At 33.9% G+C, this 15,864-nt stretch overlaps 1 protein-coding gene across 3 annotated transcripts in view; it reads left to right on the top strand.

Moving 5' to 3' along the window:
- Positions 1 to 15,864, top strand: part of USP25 (ubiquitin specific peptidase 25) — a 163,875-nt gene that overhangs the window by 101,070 nt on the left and 46,941 nt on the right. For all 3 annotated transcript variants that reach the window (XM_040227290.1, XM_040227272.1, XM_040227280.1), the window contains 4 exons: positions 1,543 to 1,613; positions 2,304 to 2,532; positions 3,944 to 4,144; positions 12,453 to 12,592. In XM_040227290.1, coding sequence (XP_040083224.1) covers positions 1,543 to 1,613; positions 2,304 to 2,532; positions 3,944 to 4,144; positions 12,453 to 12,592 — 641 coding nt within the window. The remainder of the gene's footprint in view (positions 1 to 1,542; positions 1,614 to 2,303; positions 2,533 to 3,943; positions 4,145 to 12,452; positions 12,593 to 15,864) is intronic.

Here is a 15,864-nt window from a genome sequence, read left to right on the forward strand (position 1 = left end):
TTAAGCACATAGTTTTTCCTGAATACTGTGTTAGGTTGTTGGATAATTTTTTATTGAACTAGGCATGTTCTGTTTGTTTCTATAAGATTCCAGTCAGAAAGCTGAAAACTAAGATGCTTTTGACACCAGAGAAGTAGCATTTAGGGAAGAAAAAAATGAATTTGGTTTATTCTTTGGAGAGAGCTGACAGATGTGGGTCCTTGACTAGAGGTGAGAGACAGAGAGGTATCAGGGTTGATTCCCTCAGTTCCTCATGGTGGTATCGATAACTAAATGGATAGAACGTACTGTGGAAAAGGGCAGAATGGTGGGTCGCCTCCACCTTGGGGAAGGAAGTAGGAATATGATGAGTCCACTTCTGGTTATTTTAAATTGAAGAACTTGAGAGACGTGTCATATGGTTTTGGACCTATGGCTCAGGTATAAAAGATTCCCACCCCTCTCCAGGCAATGACCCAGTTTAGAGTCTCACTAATTTTGTGTGAGACACCCTGTTTCCCAGTATTCTCCCTAGCCCTGGGCACCTTTTAATTTGTGATAGTCTGATAATGAAATGAAAATGGTATTACAGTGTCTTGATTTCAGTTTCATTAATCATGAGTGAAATTCTGTTTTTTAATAAATTTGTGATAGTTATCCAGTTTTTATATTGAATGGTTTGTCTTCTTGCTTAATAGAAACTTAAATGTGAATATTAGCCTGTTGTGCTGTGCTTAGGTGCTCAGTTGTGTCCGATTCTTTGCATCCCTATGGACTATAGCCTGCCAGGCTCTTCTTAATTTGGGGAGGAGTCTTTGCGTTTATGGTTACTGGATTTTCTATCAAGCTTTTTTTTTAAAAAAGCCTTTCCTGTTCTAAAGTTACTTTTTTGGGGGGTAGGCTTTGATGTTGTCTGCTTGATTCTTTTTAATAGCTTCATAGAATAATGTGGTTATACTGTATGACAGATATTTAGATTGTCTCTGATTTTTAAAAAATAATTATGGGTAATATAGCTGTATACATCCCTGCCTCTAAGTAATTATGTAGGATAGATTTCTACTTGAAGTAGAAATAGTGGGTAATGGAAATCTCACAACTTTATTTCCATTGGTGATTATAGTGGATTTTTATTCAGTTACATATATATGTATATGTGTGTGTGATATGTGATGAAGTTACTTTATTTCATTGTTTACATTACTTTATTTCATTATTTCATTGTTTTCCTGTTTTATACAAGTATGTGTGGGGGGTATTAACTTTAATTTTCATTGGAACCTTTTATAAATTTGAACAAAATACCGTTTCTTTGGCTCAGTTCATTTTTTAAAATAAACCGTATTTGTTTGGTTTTTAATTTCTCATTTGTGCTGCGTCTTTTATCAAGGAGAACTGAATTCATTTTATACAGATTCTGAATAGTAATGTTTTTAAGAATAGTTTTAGAAACTTTTTCTTACTCCTCTAGCATATTTGTAGGAAAAGCTTTATTCCCTTCCTTACAAGTCTCAGTAGAAACATACTTGATTTTGATCATTAAATGGCATCTTCTATCCTTAGATTTACAGGAAAGCATATCTAGAATCCATCGCACAATTGAGCTAATGTACTCTGACAAATCTATGATCCAAGTAAGTTGAATTTTGAGCTAGTAAGCATTATCTAAATTATTTACATATTTTATCTTTATGTTAGCTTAATTCTCATACTTTTTGTTATAAAATTGCTGAACTTTAAGATTTTTATATTATTTTTCTCTGTATTCTCTGTATTTACCTACCATTTTATTCTTTTGTAATAAAAATTATTAAAATTTTCCAAAGTGCTTCAGTATTTTTAAGAAATTATAGGATTGTTTAAGGATACTAAGATTATGTGAGAAGGTAAAGGGCTCAGTTACATTTAAACTTCTGAGATTTATATAATGGCTCTTTATATATGCCATTTTGCTGAACTTACCCACCAATTTATAATTATGAAAATTTAAGCAAATAATGTGCTAAATGTATAAATATTCATTATACAAATTCTTTATTCTAAAGATAGCTTAAATAAATCAACAAATATATTTCCAGAGTTTTGAAAATCAACCTATTTACGCACCTGTCTGCTTTACATGTCGTTAGTTTACTTATCCTCCCTCTTCCTTGCTTATTTTTATTTCATAGTTTAATTTTTTCAAAACTCTAATCCCAGCCAATTTACTCTTGTTAAAAAACGTATGCTTCAAGGGAACCCTCGCATCAGATGACTTGTGATTTTCATGAGATGTGATTATAATAGAGTACTTAACTACAGTTTAACTCTGTTTTCACGTTTAGGTTCCTTATCGTTTACATGCTGTTTTAGTTCATGAAGGTCAAGCTAATGCCGGGCACTACTGGGCATACATTTTTGATCATCGTGAAAACAGGTGGATGAAGTACAATGATATTGCTGTAACAAAATCATCGTGGGAAGAGCTAGTGAGAGATTCTTTTGGTGGTTACAGAAATGCCAGTGCATACTGTTTAATGTACATAAATGACAAACCACAATTCTTAATACAAGGTAAGAATATGAAATATATAGGGCAATATATATTTTTAAATAAGTAGCTCTTTAATTTGATTCTGGTCTCTGGTGTGATTAGTTAAGTGTAGTTTACTCAAGGTGATGGATATATTTGGAAAATGCTTTTGGGTTATTGTAAGTGAGAAAACTGGAATTGAAAAGTAATGTGACCAGGGCTGAGAATTGGAATATAATTTTTGTATTCAGAGTTAACTATTATAAAATATAAATTGGACTATAAAATATAAATTGGACTTTTTCTCCTTGCTAAAATCCCTTTCATGACTGTATCACACATTGACTCCTATTCAAACTTCTTCGCCTAACTTGTAAAGCCTCCATTATATGGCTTCTAATTGTCTCTCCAGATTCATTTATAACCATTCTTCATTTCAAACTTCATATACTTGACTGATACTTAAACTTCTTTGGGTCACACCAAATCATTTCACATATTTATATCAATTTGTTCTTGTGTTTTCTGTGTTTGCCAATGATGATCTTATTTCTTCTTTTGCCTAATTCCTGCTCATCTCAAGATTCAATTCAGGTGTCATCTGCTTTGCCATGTTTTCCTTGAACCTGCCAGAAAGTATCCCTTCTTGTCTTCTCATAGCATACTTGTATCGGGCACTCATTGTGCTGGAATTATATGCTGGCTTCCCTTTCCGACTTCACTCTGATCTGCTGACAGACAGGGACCATGTCATACTGTGACATGGTCTTAATCTTTTTACTTATCATATTCTAATATAGACTTTGCATATAAAAAAGAAAGCATGTAATAAAGGTTTGTTGAGACTGATAGAAATCAACTTTCTTTTTGTATTTACCCATTCAGCAAAACTTGCTGGATTTATGACTGAAAAGCTAAAATTTAATTTATGTGTGTGTAGTAGAGGTTGAGTAACCTTGTTAGATTTATGTATGTGATTTTAAGAAAAACTTTGCTATATTGATTAGATTTCAAATTGTATATAAATATATTGCTATACTTAACTGCTTCAGATGGAAAAGAATTTTAGTTCTGTTTTGAGCTTTGAGGTTATGCATTCTCATTTTGTGGTAAGTTTTACTTCATGAATAATCAAGTATCTGGTATTTTATAGTAGAAAAAGTAGTACTGTGCCAGTGTTTGAATAGCAACAATTTTGGCTTTATGTCGTTTCATTTTTTTTTCACTCTTCAGAATAAAAATAAAAGCTGAGAACATTACCTATAATGGATGATCACATGTTTGTGTCTTGCTTTTCTGAGCATTTTTTTGAGTTTTCTTTTAATATATAGGTAATATTGATTTGCTAGATGGTAATAATTTGGACTTTAACATTTGAAATACCTTCTATTTTGAACTTTGCATTTTTTTTAATCCTTAACTTTATAATAGTTTTTGAAATATGATTTGCAGAGGAGTTTAATAAAGAAACTGGGCAGGCCCTTGTTGGAATAGAAACACTACCCCCCGACTTAAGAGATTTTGTTGAGGAAGACAACCAGCGATTTGAGAAAGAACTAGAAGAATGGGATGCACAACTTGCTCAGAAAGCCTTGCAGGAAAAACTTCTAGCATCTCAGAAATTGAGAGAGTCTGAGTCTTCTGTGACAACAGGTTAGTTCATTTTTATTGCATTTTATCAATTTCATATTTCTTGATAATTGTAAAAATAAGATATGTTCATTGTAAAAGCAAGAGCAAAAAACTTTATCCTAGAGTATGAAGACTCCAATTTAAAAAATCTGAAATTCCATCATTCAGAGATAAAAGGCAACAGGTTAGTTTACCCCTTTGCTAGACAGTGCTAGATAACTCTGTATATACATATATACCATTTATAAGCTGAATGAGATGATTCTGCTAACTCTCCATCTATGTATGTTATCTACTTTGATTGACTTTTCTTGGCAAGATACCTAGAAAACTGTGAAACTGCCAGTTCACTAAAGCTTTCAAGAGAATGCACTCTAATAATTTCATATTTAAACAAAATAACACTACTGCTAAATAGTATTGGTTAATGTAGAGTATTTATTTGATTCTTTTCTGAATTCATAAAAGACAAATTAGCAGCACCTAAATTTTTAATATATTCCAAGTGAAGAAAATCTGTGTAATCTATAAAACAAATGAGAAGTATATAAAAATATAAATATTTTAACAACTATAACGTGAAATCAATAAAATATTAAGGACTACAAAAATAAAATACATTCTTTCACAATTGAAAATACAATGGCCAATGATTTTTTTAAGATTCATCTTATGATTAAGTTGTGAATATAATTTAAGATGACATTTTGTATTATAAAGAAGGTACTGTTTCTGTTTAGTGGTTAGGGAAATGGGAAGAGATAAATTAGATCTTTTCCTTAAATTCATTTGTCTCTCCCTTTTTTTTTTTTAATTTACTCTGAGTGGATCATTTTGAATCACCCTTTTTTGTAAGGTTTGTGTGTTTTGTTTTTATTTTGTAAGAAAGCGTTCTCAGTGTTTGTTTAATTTTGTCTTTTACAGACAGATTCCTATGTACCTTTACCTAGGTAAATTTTAGCATTCTCCTTTCAACTTTAGACAAATTTATTCTTTCAATGAGAGATCTGTAAGACTACAGTATGTTGTGGTGACTGATGTATAGGTATGCACAAATCTTTCCAGACTTGTAACTTGTTTTCATGCAAATTGAATAGTTGAGTCCTAGATCTTGATTTTAAGCAGCATTGAGTCAGCATTTTTAATAGACTATGAAAACAGTATTATCCTGCCATATTGATACATAAATGCAGTATGCAGCACAGTGTCTTTCAGTACCACCATTGTAGTCTTTGGTGAACCGTACCAGACAAGGACTGCACTTTCTTCACGTACATCAAAGGCCAATGTGTAGAGCAGGTGAAACTCTCTAGTTTTACAACAGTGCAGTTTCATTATAGTAACCTTGTCCATGTTAGTAGGAAATAAAATAGCTCAGTAGCTATCAAGAGGTTTCTGAGTTCAAATAACCCTAGTAAACTTGTTATATAGTTCCTGTCATTTTTGAGTTAGTTCCATCTCTGTGATTTTGTCCCTTACGAAAGGGAGTAAATCTGCTTCCAAATTACTTCCTGTCATTTTTGACTTAGTTCCATCTCTTTGTGATTTCTTCCCTTACGAAAGGGAGTAAATCTGCTTCCAAATTACTCCCTAGAACTTACCCCAAGATGGAGCTACTGTGTTATTCTTCCCTTAATTTTTTACACCTCCATTTGCTTGTGAGTATTCGTATTGGTGGGAGGACAGGGCTGCATAAATGGCGTAAACGTTAGTGGCACCTGATCACTCAGATGAAGGTGAGTCCTCTAGTCACTGGCCAAGCTCCAACCCTGTTATTCTTGGTTCACTTAAATTTTGTAGCATCACAATATTAAGTTCTATACAGTCTGCTTGTCATCTTTTCTGTTTCACACAAGAGTATCTAAATTTACAGACTTAACACATTTTATTTTTACTAAGTCAAACTAAGACATATTCCCCATAATATTCATATCTGACAGGACTTGCCAGCTTTTCCCCATCATTTACATTTGTTATATTCCCTCTCTATGAAAAGGCCACATCTATGTGTTCCATATCCTTTTTATTCTGATGAGTACTTCCTGTTACACACTTTATATCCTGTTTTATAAGTTTTAAAAAATTGAGCAGTGGGTGTTGTGCAGGTACGTTCATGTCTCTTTTCAGTATTAAAAAAAAAACAAACTTGGAGATGCAGCTAAGAAGAGCTAGAATAACTAAAAAATAAAGAGATGGTAAAGGTCAATTCACATGTAACTGTTATGATAGTTATGTTCAGGACTGAGTTTTTAGAAGGCAATGACGGTACTGCCTCAGTAGAAAACTGTGTGTCCTCTATAGAATTACTAGAAATAGGCACTTTGAGTTAATAGAAATAGAATATTGTAAATCTATAAATTTGGGATGTGTGTGAGATTATTGATTAAAAATTGATTTCTACTACTATCTTATCTTACATATCACATTAAGAAATCTATCTTCCATTGCAGGACAATTTAACATACACAACTGAATAAGAGAATCTATTATATTGTTCCTTGGAATTACTTATCTCCTATTAGCAGAGAAATTTTACTTTAATGCCCATGCCATTTTTTTTCCTATTTTTCCCTACAGTTTTCAAATAATTTGATATAATACTTTCATAATATCATAGAGAACCTGTATTTATCTCTCAGGTGTACATTAGGATTATGATGACTAGTGGAAGTAATAAAAGGAGATCTTCTTCATAAAATCCGTCAGAGTGATTTTTCTTCTGTTCCTGAAAATCTTTTCAATAAAGTTAAAACCTAAGAACCATTAAAATCCAGTTTCTTCAGAATGATATTCTAAATAAGAATATTAATTTATATTGCATTAATTAAATGAGTATTTGTTCCTCTTTTGCTAACAGATAACCAAAAAAATCCATAGGCATCACTTCTTCAGCATGATTCCTTGTCTTATTTAAACTAAGTAATAAGTGATAGGAAAGTATTCTTCAATCCATATCACACTACCTCTTAATCTGCAAAAGAAAATTTACCTTAACAGTTATGTTTAGAGATTTAGCCAGCAGTTCTTTACTACTGGTATATACATCAGGATTACCTGGGAGACTGTTCCTGAGGACATACCATCTGAGACTTATTGGGATTAGTATCTATGGAGGAAGGGTCCAGAGTATATATTTTTTAAAATATATTCAGATAATTCTGAGTGTACCTCTGGTTAAGCATCATGGCTCTAGGCTATATGAATAAAACCGTATTCTGAGGGAGAGGGAAGTTTGCTTGAATTATTATTTTGCTTGTGTTACTCATATCTTACTCAGAAACTATTTGAAGTCCTTACAGTATATCTATATAGCATACTCAGATTTTAAAAGCAAAAAATAAACTGAAACCAAAAAATAAGGATAGAAAAAATGAAGTAAAAATGGTCTACAAGTCAAAAATAAGTTGATATTCCAGAAAAGTACAGTTGGTTCCTGAGAGTAAGATCTGGTAGAGTGGACAATATTCTCAGTATTTTCAGGATATTTTCAGTAGCATCAGTATTTTAAGTTCCTTTAAAGCAGGGTCCAAGTCATGTTTTTATTTAAATCTCCACAATGTAGTATAATACATGACATATGATCGATGCCCCTTAAATGTTTTCTGGTTTGATTTCATTCCCTTTGGAAACTGCAATAATGAGTTTCCTAGAGGTGACCTTCAGTGTATGGGAGTGCAGCCACTTTAAAAAGGTTACCCCAAATTGCTATACATTAGGAAGAAAGTCAAAAATATGTGGTGCTGTTATAGCATTTTCTTAGATAAATTGTAGGTTTAACTTTGGTTCCTAAGCCTACACCTCCCACATTCCTGAGAATTCTGTTTGTGGTGCTACCTAGGAATCTGAAGCCTTTAAAAGTTTCCCTGATACTCTAGCCAGCCAGCCTAGCATGTCTTTTTATAGACTGCTTTGGGGGAATTATTGACTTTAAATGCATTTCTATAAGGAAAATGGACTGCTGTTCTTTGAAGCAGTGCTCTTTAAGTATTTTTCTCTGGGTAGTGGAATGAGCTTTTTATTTTCCTCCTCTGGTTATTTTGTTTGTTCTGGTGAACGTATCTTTTACTCTTCTGGTTTGACAAAATAAAGTTAAAACCTCTTTTCTTTTTTATTTTAACTTCTATTAAATCTGAATCCCTTATAATTCTTCCAAATTTCATCTAAACCAGGTTGTTCCCTATCACTCTTGCTTGTAGGGTCTTTTCCTGTCGTTATGGTTTTGCTCATGAAGTATCCCTCATTTGAAAAATGTCCTCTTATCCTCACTATTCTTGAAACTTTGTCCACTTTTAAGACTTCCCTAATAGCCCCAAATCTTTATGAATCTCCCTAATTACCCCTGTAGCAACTATTGTCTTTTTCCCCCTATTCTAGTCCCAATCTATTCTCAGTACCAAAGTTATATTTTGTCTTGCTTACTGTTATAAAAGCTCACTAGTAGCAAGGAATTTATTAATCTTTTATCTGTCCTTACAGTGCCTTTGTTTATGCTATTCCTTCTGCCTGGAATCATCTTTCTCATCTCCAAGATAATCTTCTCTACACATCCTTCAAGACTTAGCTCAGTTGGCATTTCTTCTAGGAAATATTTCTTAGCATGCAACATCTTTCCAAGTGTGTGTATGGGTCCATAGTGCTTCTCTAGGACCTTGTACATAAGTCTGTTATAGCATTTAGCACTTTGTATTGTAATGGAGTATACATTTCTATGATTTTGTTGAGAGTTCCTTAAAGTGAGTAAGTCTTATGTCATTTTTTCTTAACATTATTAATACCTAGCATAGTACTCGGAGAAGGCAATGGCACCCCACTCCAGTACTCTTGCCTGGAAAATCCCATGGATGGAGAAGCCTGGTGGGCTGCAGTCCATGGAGTTGCTGAGAGTTGGACACGACTGAGTGACTTCACTTTCGCTTTTCACTTTCATGCATTGGAGAAGGAAATGGCAACCCACTCCAGTGTTCTTACCTGGAGAATCTCAGGGATGCGCAGAGTCGGACACGACTGAGTGACTTAGCAGCAGCAGCAGCGTAGTACTGAAAATGTCACATGCTCATCAAATATGTTGAGAATGAAGTTTGGATTTTTGCTTCCAAACTCCCAGAACTTGAATCCTTGTAGGTTCACCTACTGTGATGACAGCACCACTCATACAAGTTCCATGGAAGATATTTGCACAGAGAAAATTCTAGAGGAAATAGTTTTGTACGACATTTAGGCAGAATCATTCAGCATCACATAAGATTTTTGGACTCAAATCCCTATGAGGAAGGAAGCTTTAACCCTGGGGACCTACGTATATTTGACTGTGCTGATCAGATAAAATTACTTTTGCTCTTAAGAGCTTTATTTACCTACACTGTCCAGATTTCCCTGGCTTAGCCCAGTGCCCTAGCAGATGAATTTTTTGACCCACATTGCATTAAGCTCACATCCTACTGTCAAGCATTGATGTTTTATCTGTTACAATGAGAAGAGACAGAGGGGGAAAACGCAAGTAATGTAAGCTTTAGCAACAAGAAGTTTGTCTCTGTTAAGGCCTAAAATAGCTGACTTAAGCCACTTAACCATGAAACCTTCAGGAAGCAGAAGCTCTGCTAAACTGGAGTTGTAGTGGTTGAGATTTTCTTAACTTTATCATACGGGCACACTGAAAGAACATTGCAGTTCTTAGGAAGTCTAGAAATGAGACATTTAACTTCTTTTGGACTTCTTTTCCTGTGACAAACATGGTAATCATGTCTTCCTTTAGTTTTCCTTGTCAGAGTATATTTCCATTATCCTAATGACTCATATCCAAAATATAAGACATCTGCATATCAGTCTCCACACCATTATGTCTAAAATGTATCTTGAATCTAACAAATTCTCACTGTCTCTTATCCAAAAGCACAGTCATTTCTTGCTAATATTGCTCTATAAGCCAGATAAAGAGCTTATGTTGCTGTTTTAGTACTTTTACTGACTTCTAGTTTTACTTTATTCTCTAATCTTTTCTTTACAATGTAGCCAGAACAATTTTCTTTAAACTCAGCGTGTTTTCATTGTATTTAGAATGTTTATCCACTTCCTTTGGCCGTTAAAACTTTCATGACTGAAAGGCCCCCATTTTATCCCTGTCTACATCATCTCTTGCCATTTCTCGCCTCTTATACTATAGTCTATAGTTTGACCACACTAGAAGCCTTTCGGATTGAATTCATGCTCACTTCATGGGCTATTCATTCTTCCACCTAATTCATTATGTTTCAACTGAAACGTTAGTTTATCTCATACCCCATAATCTTAAGTTACCCTTGCCCTATTTTATTCCTGTAATGTATTATGATGATATCAGAATTCATACGTGTAATTATTTGGTTAATAACTTTTTCCATAGTTAACTATAAATTTCATGGGGACGGGACTGGCCACTTTGTTAACACTGAGTCCCAGTGCCTAGCCTAGTGCCTACATAGACACTTAATTAAAATTCAGTGGATGAATGAATATTCATGCATCTATGTTGAAATTATAGTATTTCTTTTTTAATAATATTTCACTTTGAGAAAGGTTTTACATTAATCAGATATTGTATTGGAAAGGATGACAGTAGTCCTGTTGTTTCCCACCAGTTGGTTGAGCAGGAACTCAACCTATCCCAGTAACACTGTACAGTATTTTAGAGTACATTCTTATTCCTTTTACCCTTTCATTAGTTTATTAATTCATTTGTTTCATTAAATTATTGTGTGCTTATTATATGCTTGGTGTGGAAGAAATAGGAATACAAAAGGGAGATAACACCCCTGGCTCTTGAGATTCTTACAGTATAGCAGGGAATATAGGCTTGAAACAAATAACAGTAATGAAGCTATAATTGTGGGAAAGTGCTATTAAAATGAAAGTATAAGTTACTGTAGAGCAGTAATTCTTGTCTGGGAGTGATTTTGACCTTCAGAGGGCATTTGACAGTACTGGATACATGTCTGGTTGTCACAGCTGAGAGAGGGAGTCAGTACTACTAGTGTTTAGTGGGTTAGATGCCTGGGTACACAGGAAAGCCCTCCACACTGTAGAATCATCTGACCCAAAATGTCAGTAGTGCTGAGGCTGAGCAGCTCTGCCCTAGAAACGGAGTCATTGGCAATACTTCTATGCAGAAACAGCATTTAAGCAAAAGGATATATTGAAGTTATTAGGTGGAGAAGTGAGAGTTGTTGACCAGTCAGAGGGAAGAAAATGAGGAAAGATCCAGAAGTTGGACAGTTAGCCTTTTCTCTGATGTATTGGATAAACTGAAAAAAGGCTAGTATGTGTTTCTTTTTGAGCAAAGGACACCAGGTGATGGAGAGACAGGCAGAGGCCCACTTATATAAAGCCTCATAGGTTGCATAAGGATAAATATTGGGCTTGTCTGTTAAATATCCAGTGAACATTCAGAGTACATTGTTGCATCTATGGATTTAGAACTCAGAACATAGACAGTAGGTATAATTTTAGGAATTCTTCCCAGAAGTAGTATTTGAACTCTTGAGTTTATATTGGTCCTGGAACTATCAGGAACAGGTTCAGAAAAGATAGAAGGCTGGGTTCATTTATGGTTAGGATTTTGTTAAGTAAGTATGAAAAAGAATACTGTGGCCAGAAAAACAGCTACTGTGCTCTCTGTGGAAACTCGGACCAGATTTGTTGTACAACCCCCTGCTCCCTTGTTCTTTGGTAGAATGCTAGTGATTTTCTAAAGTGAGATTTGTTTTTTTTAAGGTTTCACAGTTTTATTTTCTAATTTATTTTTAACTGGAGGATAATTGCTTTACAATGTTGTGTTGGTTTCCACTGTACAACAGCGTGAATCAGCCATAAGTATACATGCTTACCTTCCCTCTTGAACCTCCCTCCTACCCCCCACCCCCATCCCACACAGTCTAGTGGACCAGCAAGGAAGGAAGGGTGAGATGAATTGAGAGAGTAGCACTGAAACATACATTACCATGTGTAAAATAGATAGCTAGGAAGCTGTTGTATAACACAGGGAGCTCAACCCGGTGCTGTGATGACCCAAAGTGAGATTTTGATGCTTGTCCTAACAACAACAAAAACTTACAATAAATTTCTTAGCATAAACCATAAAGAGTGCTTTATTCAGTAATTATTTGACTTATCTGAGATTTGATTCTTTTCTTTTGGTAAACTCTGGAGGAGGAAGTGCTGTTGTTTGAAGCATGTATTACTTTAGAGTCAATAAAGTAAAATTAATGTATAACTTCAAATGAGAAGTAAATAAGTTCATCTTAGACTAGACTCACTGGTTTATATTAGATATACAATTGATTCTTTTCTCATGAAGCACAAGCAGGAGAACCAGAATATCTAGAGCAGCCATCAAGAAGTGATTTCTCAAAGCACTTGAAAGAAGAGACCATTCGAATAATTACCAAGGCATCACATGAGCACGAAGATAAAAGTCCTGAAACAGTTTTGCAGTCGGTAAGAATTTTTCTTTTAGCTCTCTGAGCATACCCATCCATGTTCACGAGATTTCTTAGCTGTGTGAGGAGAGTGACCTGTCTGGGAGTCAGGAGAGACCTGGCCAAGGGATGATTCTGCCGTGAACATGATGAGTGGCTGTAGGTGTCACCAAACTGCCAGGCTGTAATTTCCTCAGCTATAACTTTTTAAATGCTTCTTTAAAAAAAAAAAAAACAGTTTTTATCTTCCTGATAGAGAATTATGAAAAATTATAATCATAGGCCAAACTGGTCATTTGATTTGTAACTTCTAAAGAGAAGTACGGAGTTTAACATTATTTTTCTTTCCCCTCTACCTCCCTCCCACCCTGCCTTCCGTATTTAGTCTTACGTTAGGATAGTTGGGAATGTAGGGTATAATTTTCATTGCTCCATGGACTATGTTTAACAAAATTCTAGATAGTCTAGGTTAGAGTAATATTAGCAGGATAAATATGCTATAAAACAGTTTATGCATAGTTCAAGTGCCCTGTGTCAAATTGTCATTATTAACTTCCTTTAGTGTAATTTTCAAGTATTTAGCTGTGTCTTTTAATAACAGTAGGTTGAACATATTAGTATTGTGTTATGTTTCAGTAAATATGATATTCTGAGAGATGTTTCAAGGATTTCATACTATAAGACCATTCAGTTGCTATAGGTATTTATTTTTTATTTTATTAGTGACACAAACAGCTCTAGTATAGGTTTCAGAGTAGCTAATTTTAGGATTTAAAGATGCCCACCCAGAGAACTAAAGAAAAGAGGACATTTCAACACATAATTTCTATTTACTGAACTTAAATCTCATCAGTAACCCTCGAATTAAAGTGTGGTCTTTAATATTATAAGGCCATATTAACCAAAATATTCCATTAATAGGGTAGTCTTTTAATTATATCTTGCTCAACAAAGTGATATTGATAAATTATTTTTTAATTTAGTTTCCTTTTTGAAAAAGTTTGATTACATATCTTCTTACATAAAAAACAATGTATTAGTATAGTTTTTTATTATTATTCCAAATTCTACAAATACCCTAGAGACTATAAAAAACTTGAGGAACTGGTCACTCTAAAGCACTTCCTGAAAAATACTTCTTTGAGTAGATCTGGATGAATGATAGAAGAGGACACCTTAGGAAGGAAGAAAAAGCACAGGAGTAAACACGAGGGAGAAATAATTTTGTCTGATATAAAAACATATTTTGCTAGGGCTTTTGCTAGTTAGGATTTTTATTTGTTATTAGTGCCTACATTATGATTGATAAGTTTCATCCTTTTAACTGATATCAAAAAAGTGGAAAGATTACTTAGCTTAATGTGGAATCATGGTTTTTTTTTTTTTTTTTGGTGGTGTGTTTTTCTTACTTTGGTTAATCAGGTGCAGTTTAAATTTGTAGAAATTAGCACTTAAAGTTAGGTAGTTTATTCATATGGTTAATATCTTATATGGTAGCAGCCTACTGCTTCACCTTTAGTTGAAAAAGAATGGCATTGAGAAAATAGATTAGCTGGCATAAATATTTTTCAATTTGGCTTATCTTCTGGAGTAAACCAACAGTTGGTCCCACTGTCTGTATAAATCCTGCACCAGAGGATTGATCCTGCACCTCTCCTGCACCAGAGTATGTTGATCATGAGTATGACCAGTGTTTCTTGGTCTCATGGCCAGTTGCTTAGGATCATTAAAATCACTAGGTTTTCTCATTTAAAGGCATGCCTTAGAAACTAAGGGCAGCAGAGGATGAGATGGTGGGATGGCATCATCGACTTGGTGGACATGAATCTAAGCAAACTCAGTGAGATAGTGAAGGACTGGGAAGCCTGGGCATGCTGCAGTCCATGGGGTCGCAAAGACTCAGGCATGTCTTAGAGACTGAATAACAGCAAAGAAAGTAAATTGCAAAGAGTCTTTAGCTTTGGGGATTAAATAGTCCTGGGGTTTTGAATATTAGTTTTATTTCCTACAATCTATGCAAACTTGAATAAGTTGCTTAATTTTTCTAAACCTCAGTTTTTTTAAAATATAAAATGGAGGTGATTATAGGATGAATTAAGATCATTTTTAAAGTGCCTAGCATATAGAGTGACATTAAGTAGCTCTTTATTTCCTTCTGTTACTTAAATCCTAACCGTTTCACAAATGTACAGTATATAAAATTTTGATGTTAGTGTAAGAAAAATTTCCTGAGACTCTTAGAATCACAGAAGCCATAAAGAGATACTCTCCAGATATTTAGACAGCTTGCTTTTTAGAAGAGAGTCTCTAATTTTGGATGAAATATTTTAGAAAATTTAAAAATACAAAAAAGTAGACTAAGAATCATGCATAGTTCTGCAACCCAAAGTTAATCACTTAATAAATTGGTATGTTTTCTTTCATTCTTATTTTTATATACAGATTTGTGATTTATTTTTGTAGTTGATTTAATGCTGCATATACAATTTTATATTTTAATATTTCTGTCACTAAACAACTTTCCTCATGTTGCAGATTCTTTGTAAAAAATGTTTAATGGCTTAATAATAATTCATTGAGTGATCAAATTCTTGTTTACTTACTCATTCCCTTCTTATATATTTATTTCTACTTTTACGTAATTTTAAAAAGACTGCTAAAAATGAAACTTATATTTTGGTTATTTCTTTACATTTCCATAGTGGAGTTATTAGGTTAAAAGCTGTGAGCATATTGAGGAATCCAAAGGGGTTGAAAAGCTATAACTTTCTTTTTTTTTTTTGAAAAGCAATGGTTTTATTTTATTTTTTTTTAATTTAAATTTATTTATTTTAATTGGAGGCTAATTACTTTACAATATTGTATTGGTTTTGCCATACATCAACATGAATCCACCACGGGTGTACACGTGTTCCCAATCCTGAACCCCCCTTCCACCTCCCTCCCCATACCATCCCTCTGGGTCATCCCAGTGCACCACCCCTGAGCATCCTGTATCCTGCATCAAACCTGGACTGGCGATTCATTTCATATATGATATTATACATGTTTCAGTGCCATTCTCCCAAATCATCCCACCCTCTCCCTCTCCCACAGAGCCCAAAAGACTGTTCTATAACTTTCTAATCACACTTTTATGGGACCACTTTTTTTTTTTTTTTTTAACAAATCGGGTATTTAATAAATTTCAGGCAGTTGCTTAAAGATTTGTGATCTAATTATTTTTGCAACTTATTAACAGAGGAATTTATTTTTAACCTCCTTTAAGTTCAGCCTTTATTAGGGTGTTCA

The sequence above is a fragment of the Oryx dammah genome, unplaced genomic scaffold (assembly GCF_014754425.2).
Source record: "Oryx dammah isolate SB20612 unplaced genomic scaffold, SCBI_Odam_1.1 HiC_scaffold_2, whole genome shotgun sequence".
Classification (NCBI taxonomy): Eukaryota; Metazoa; Chordata; class Mammalia; order Artiodactyla; family Bovidae; genus Oryx; species Oryx dammah.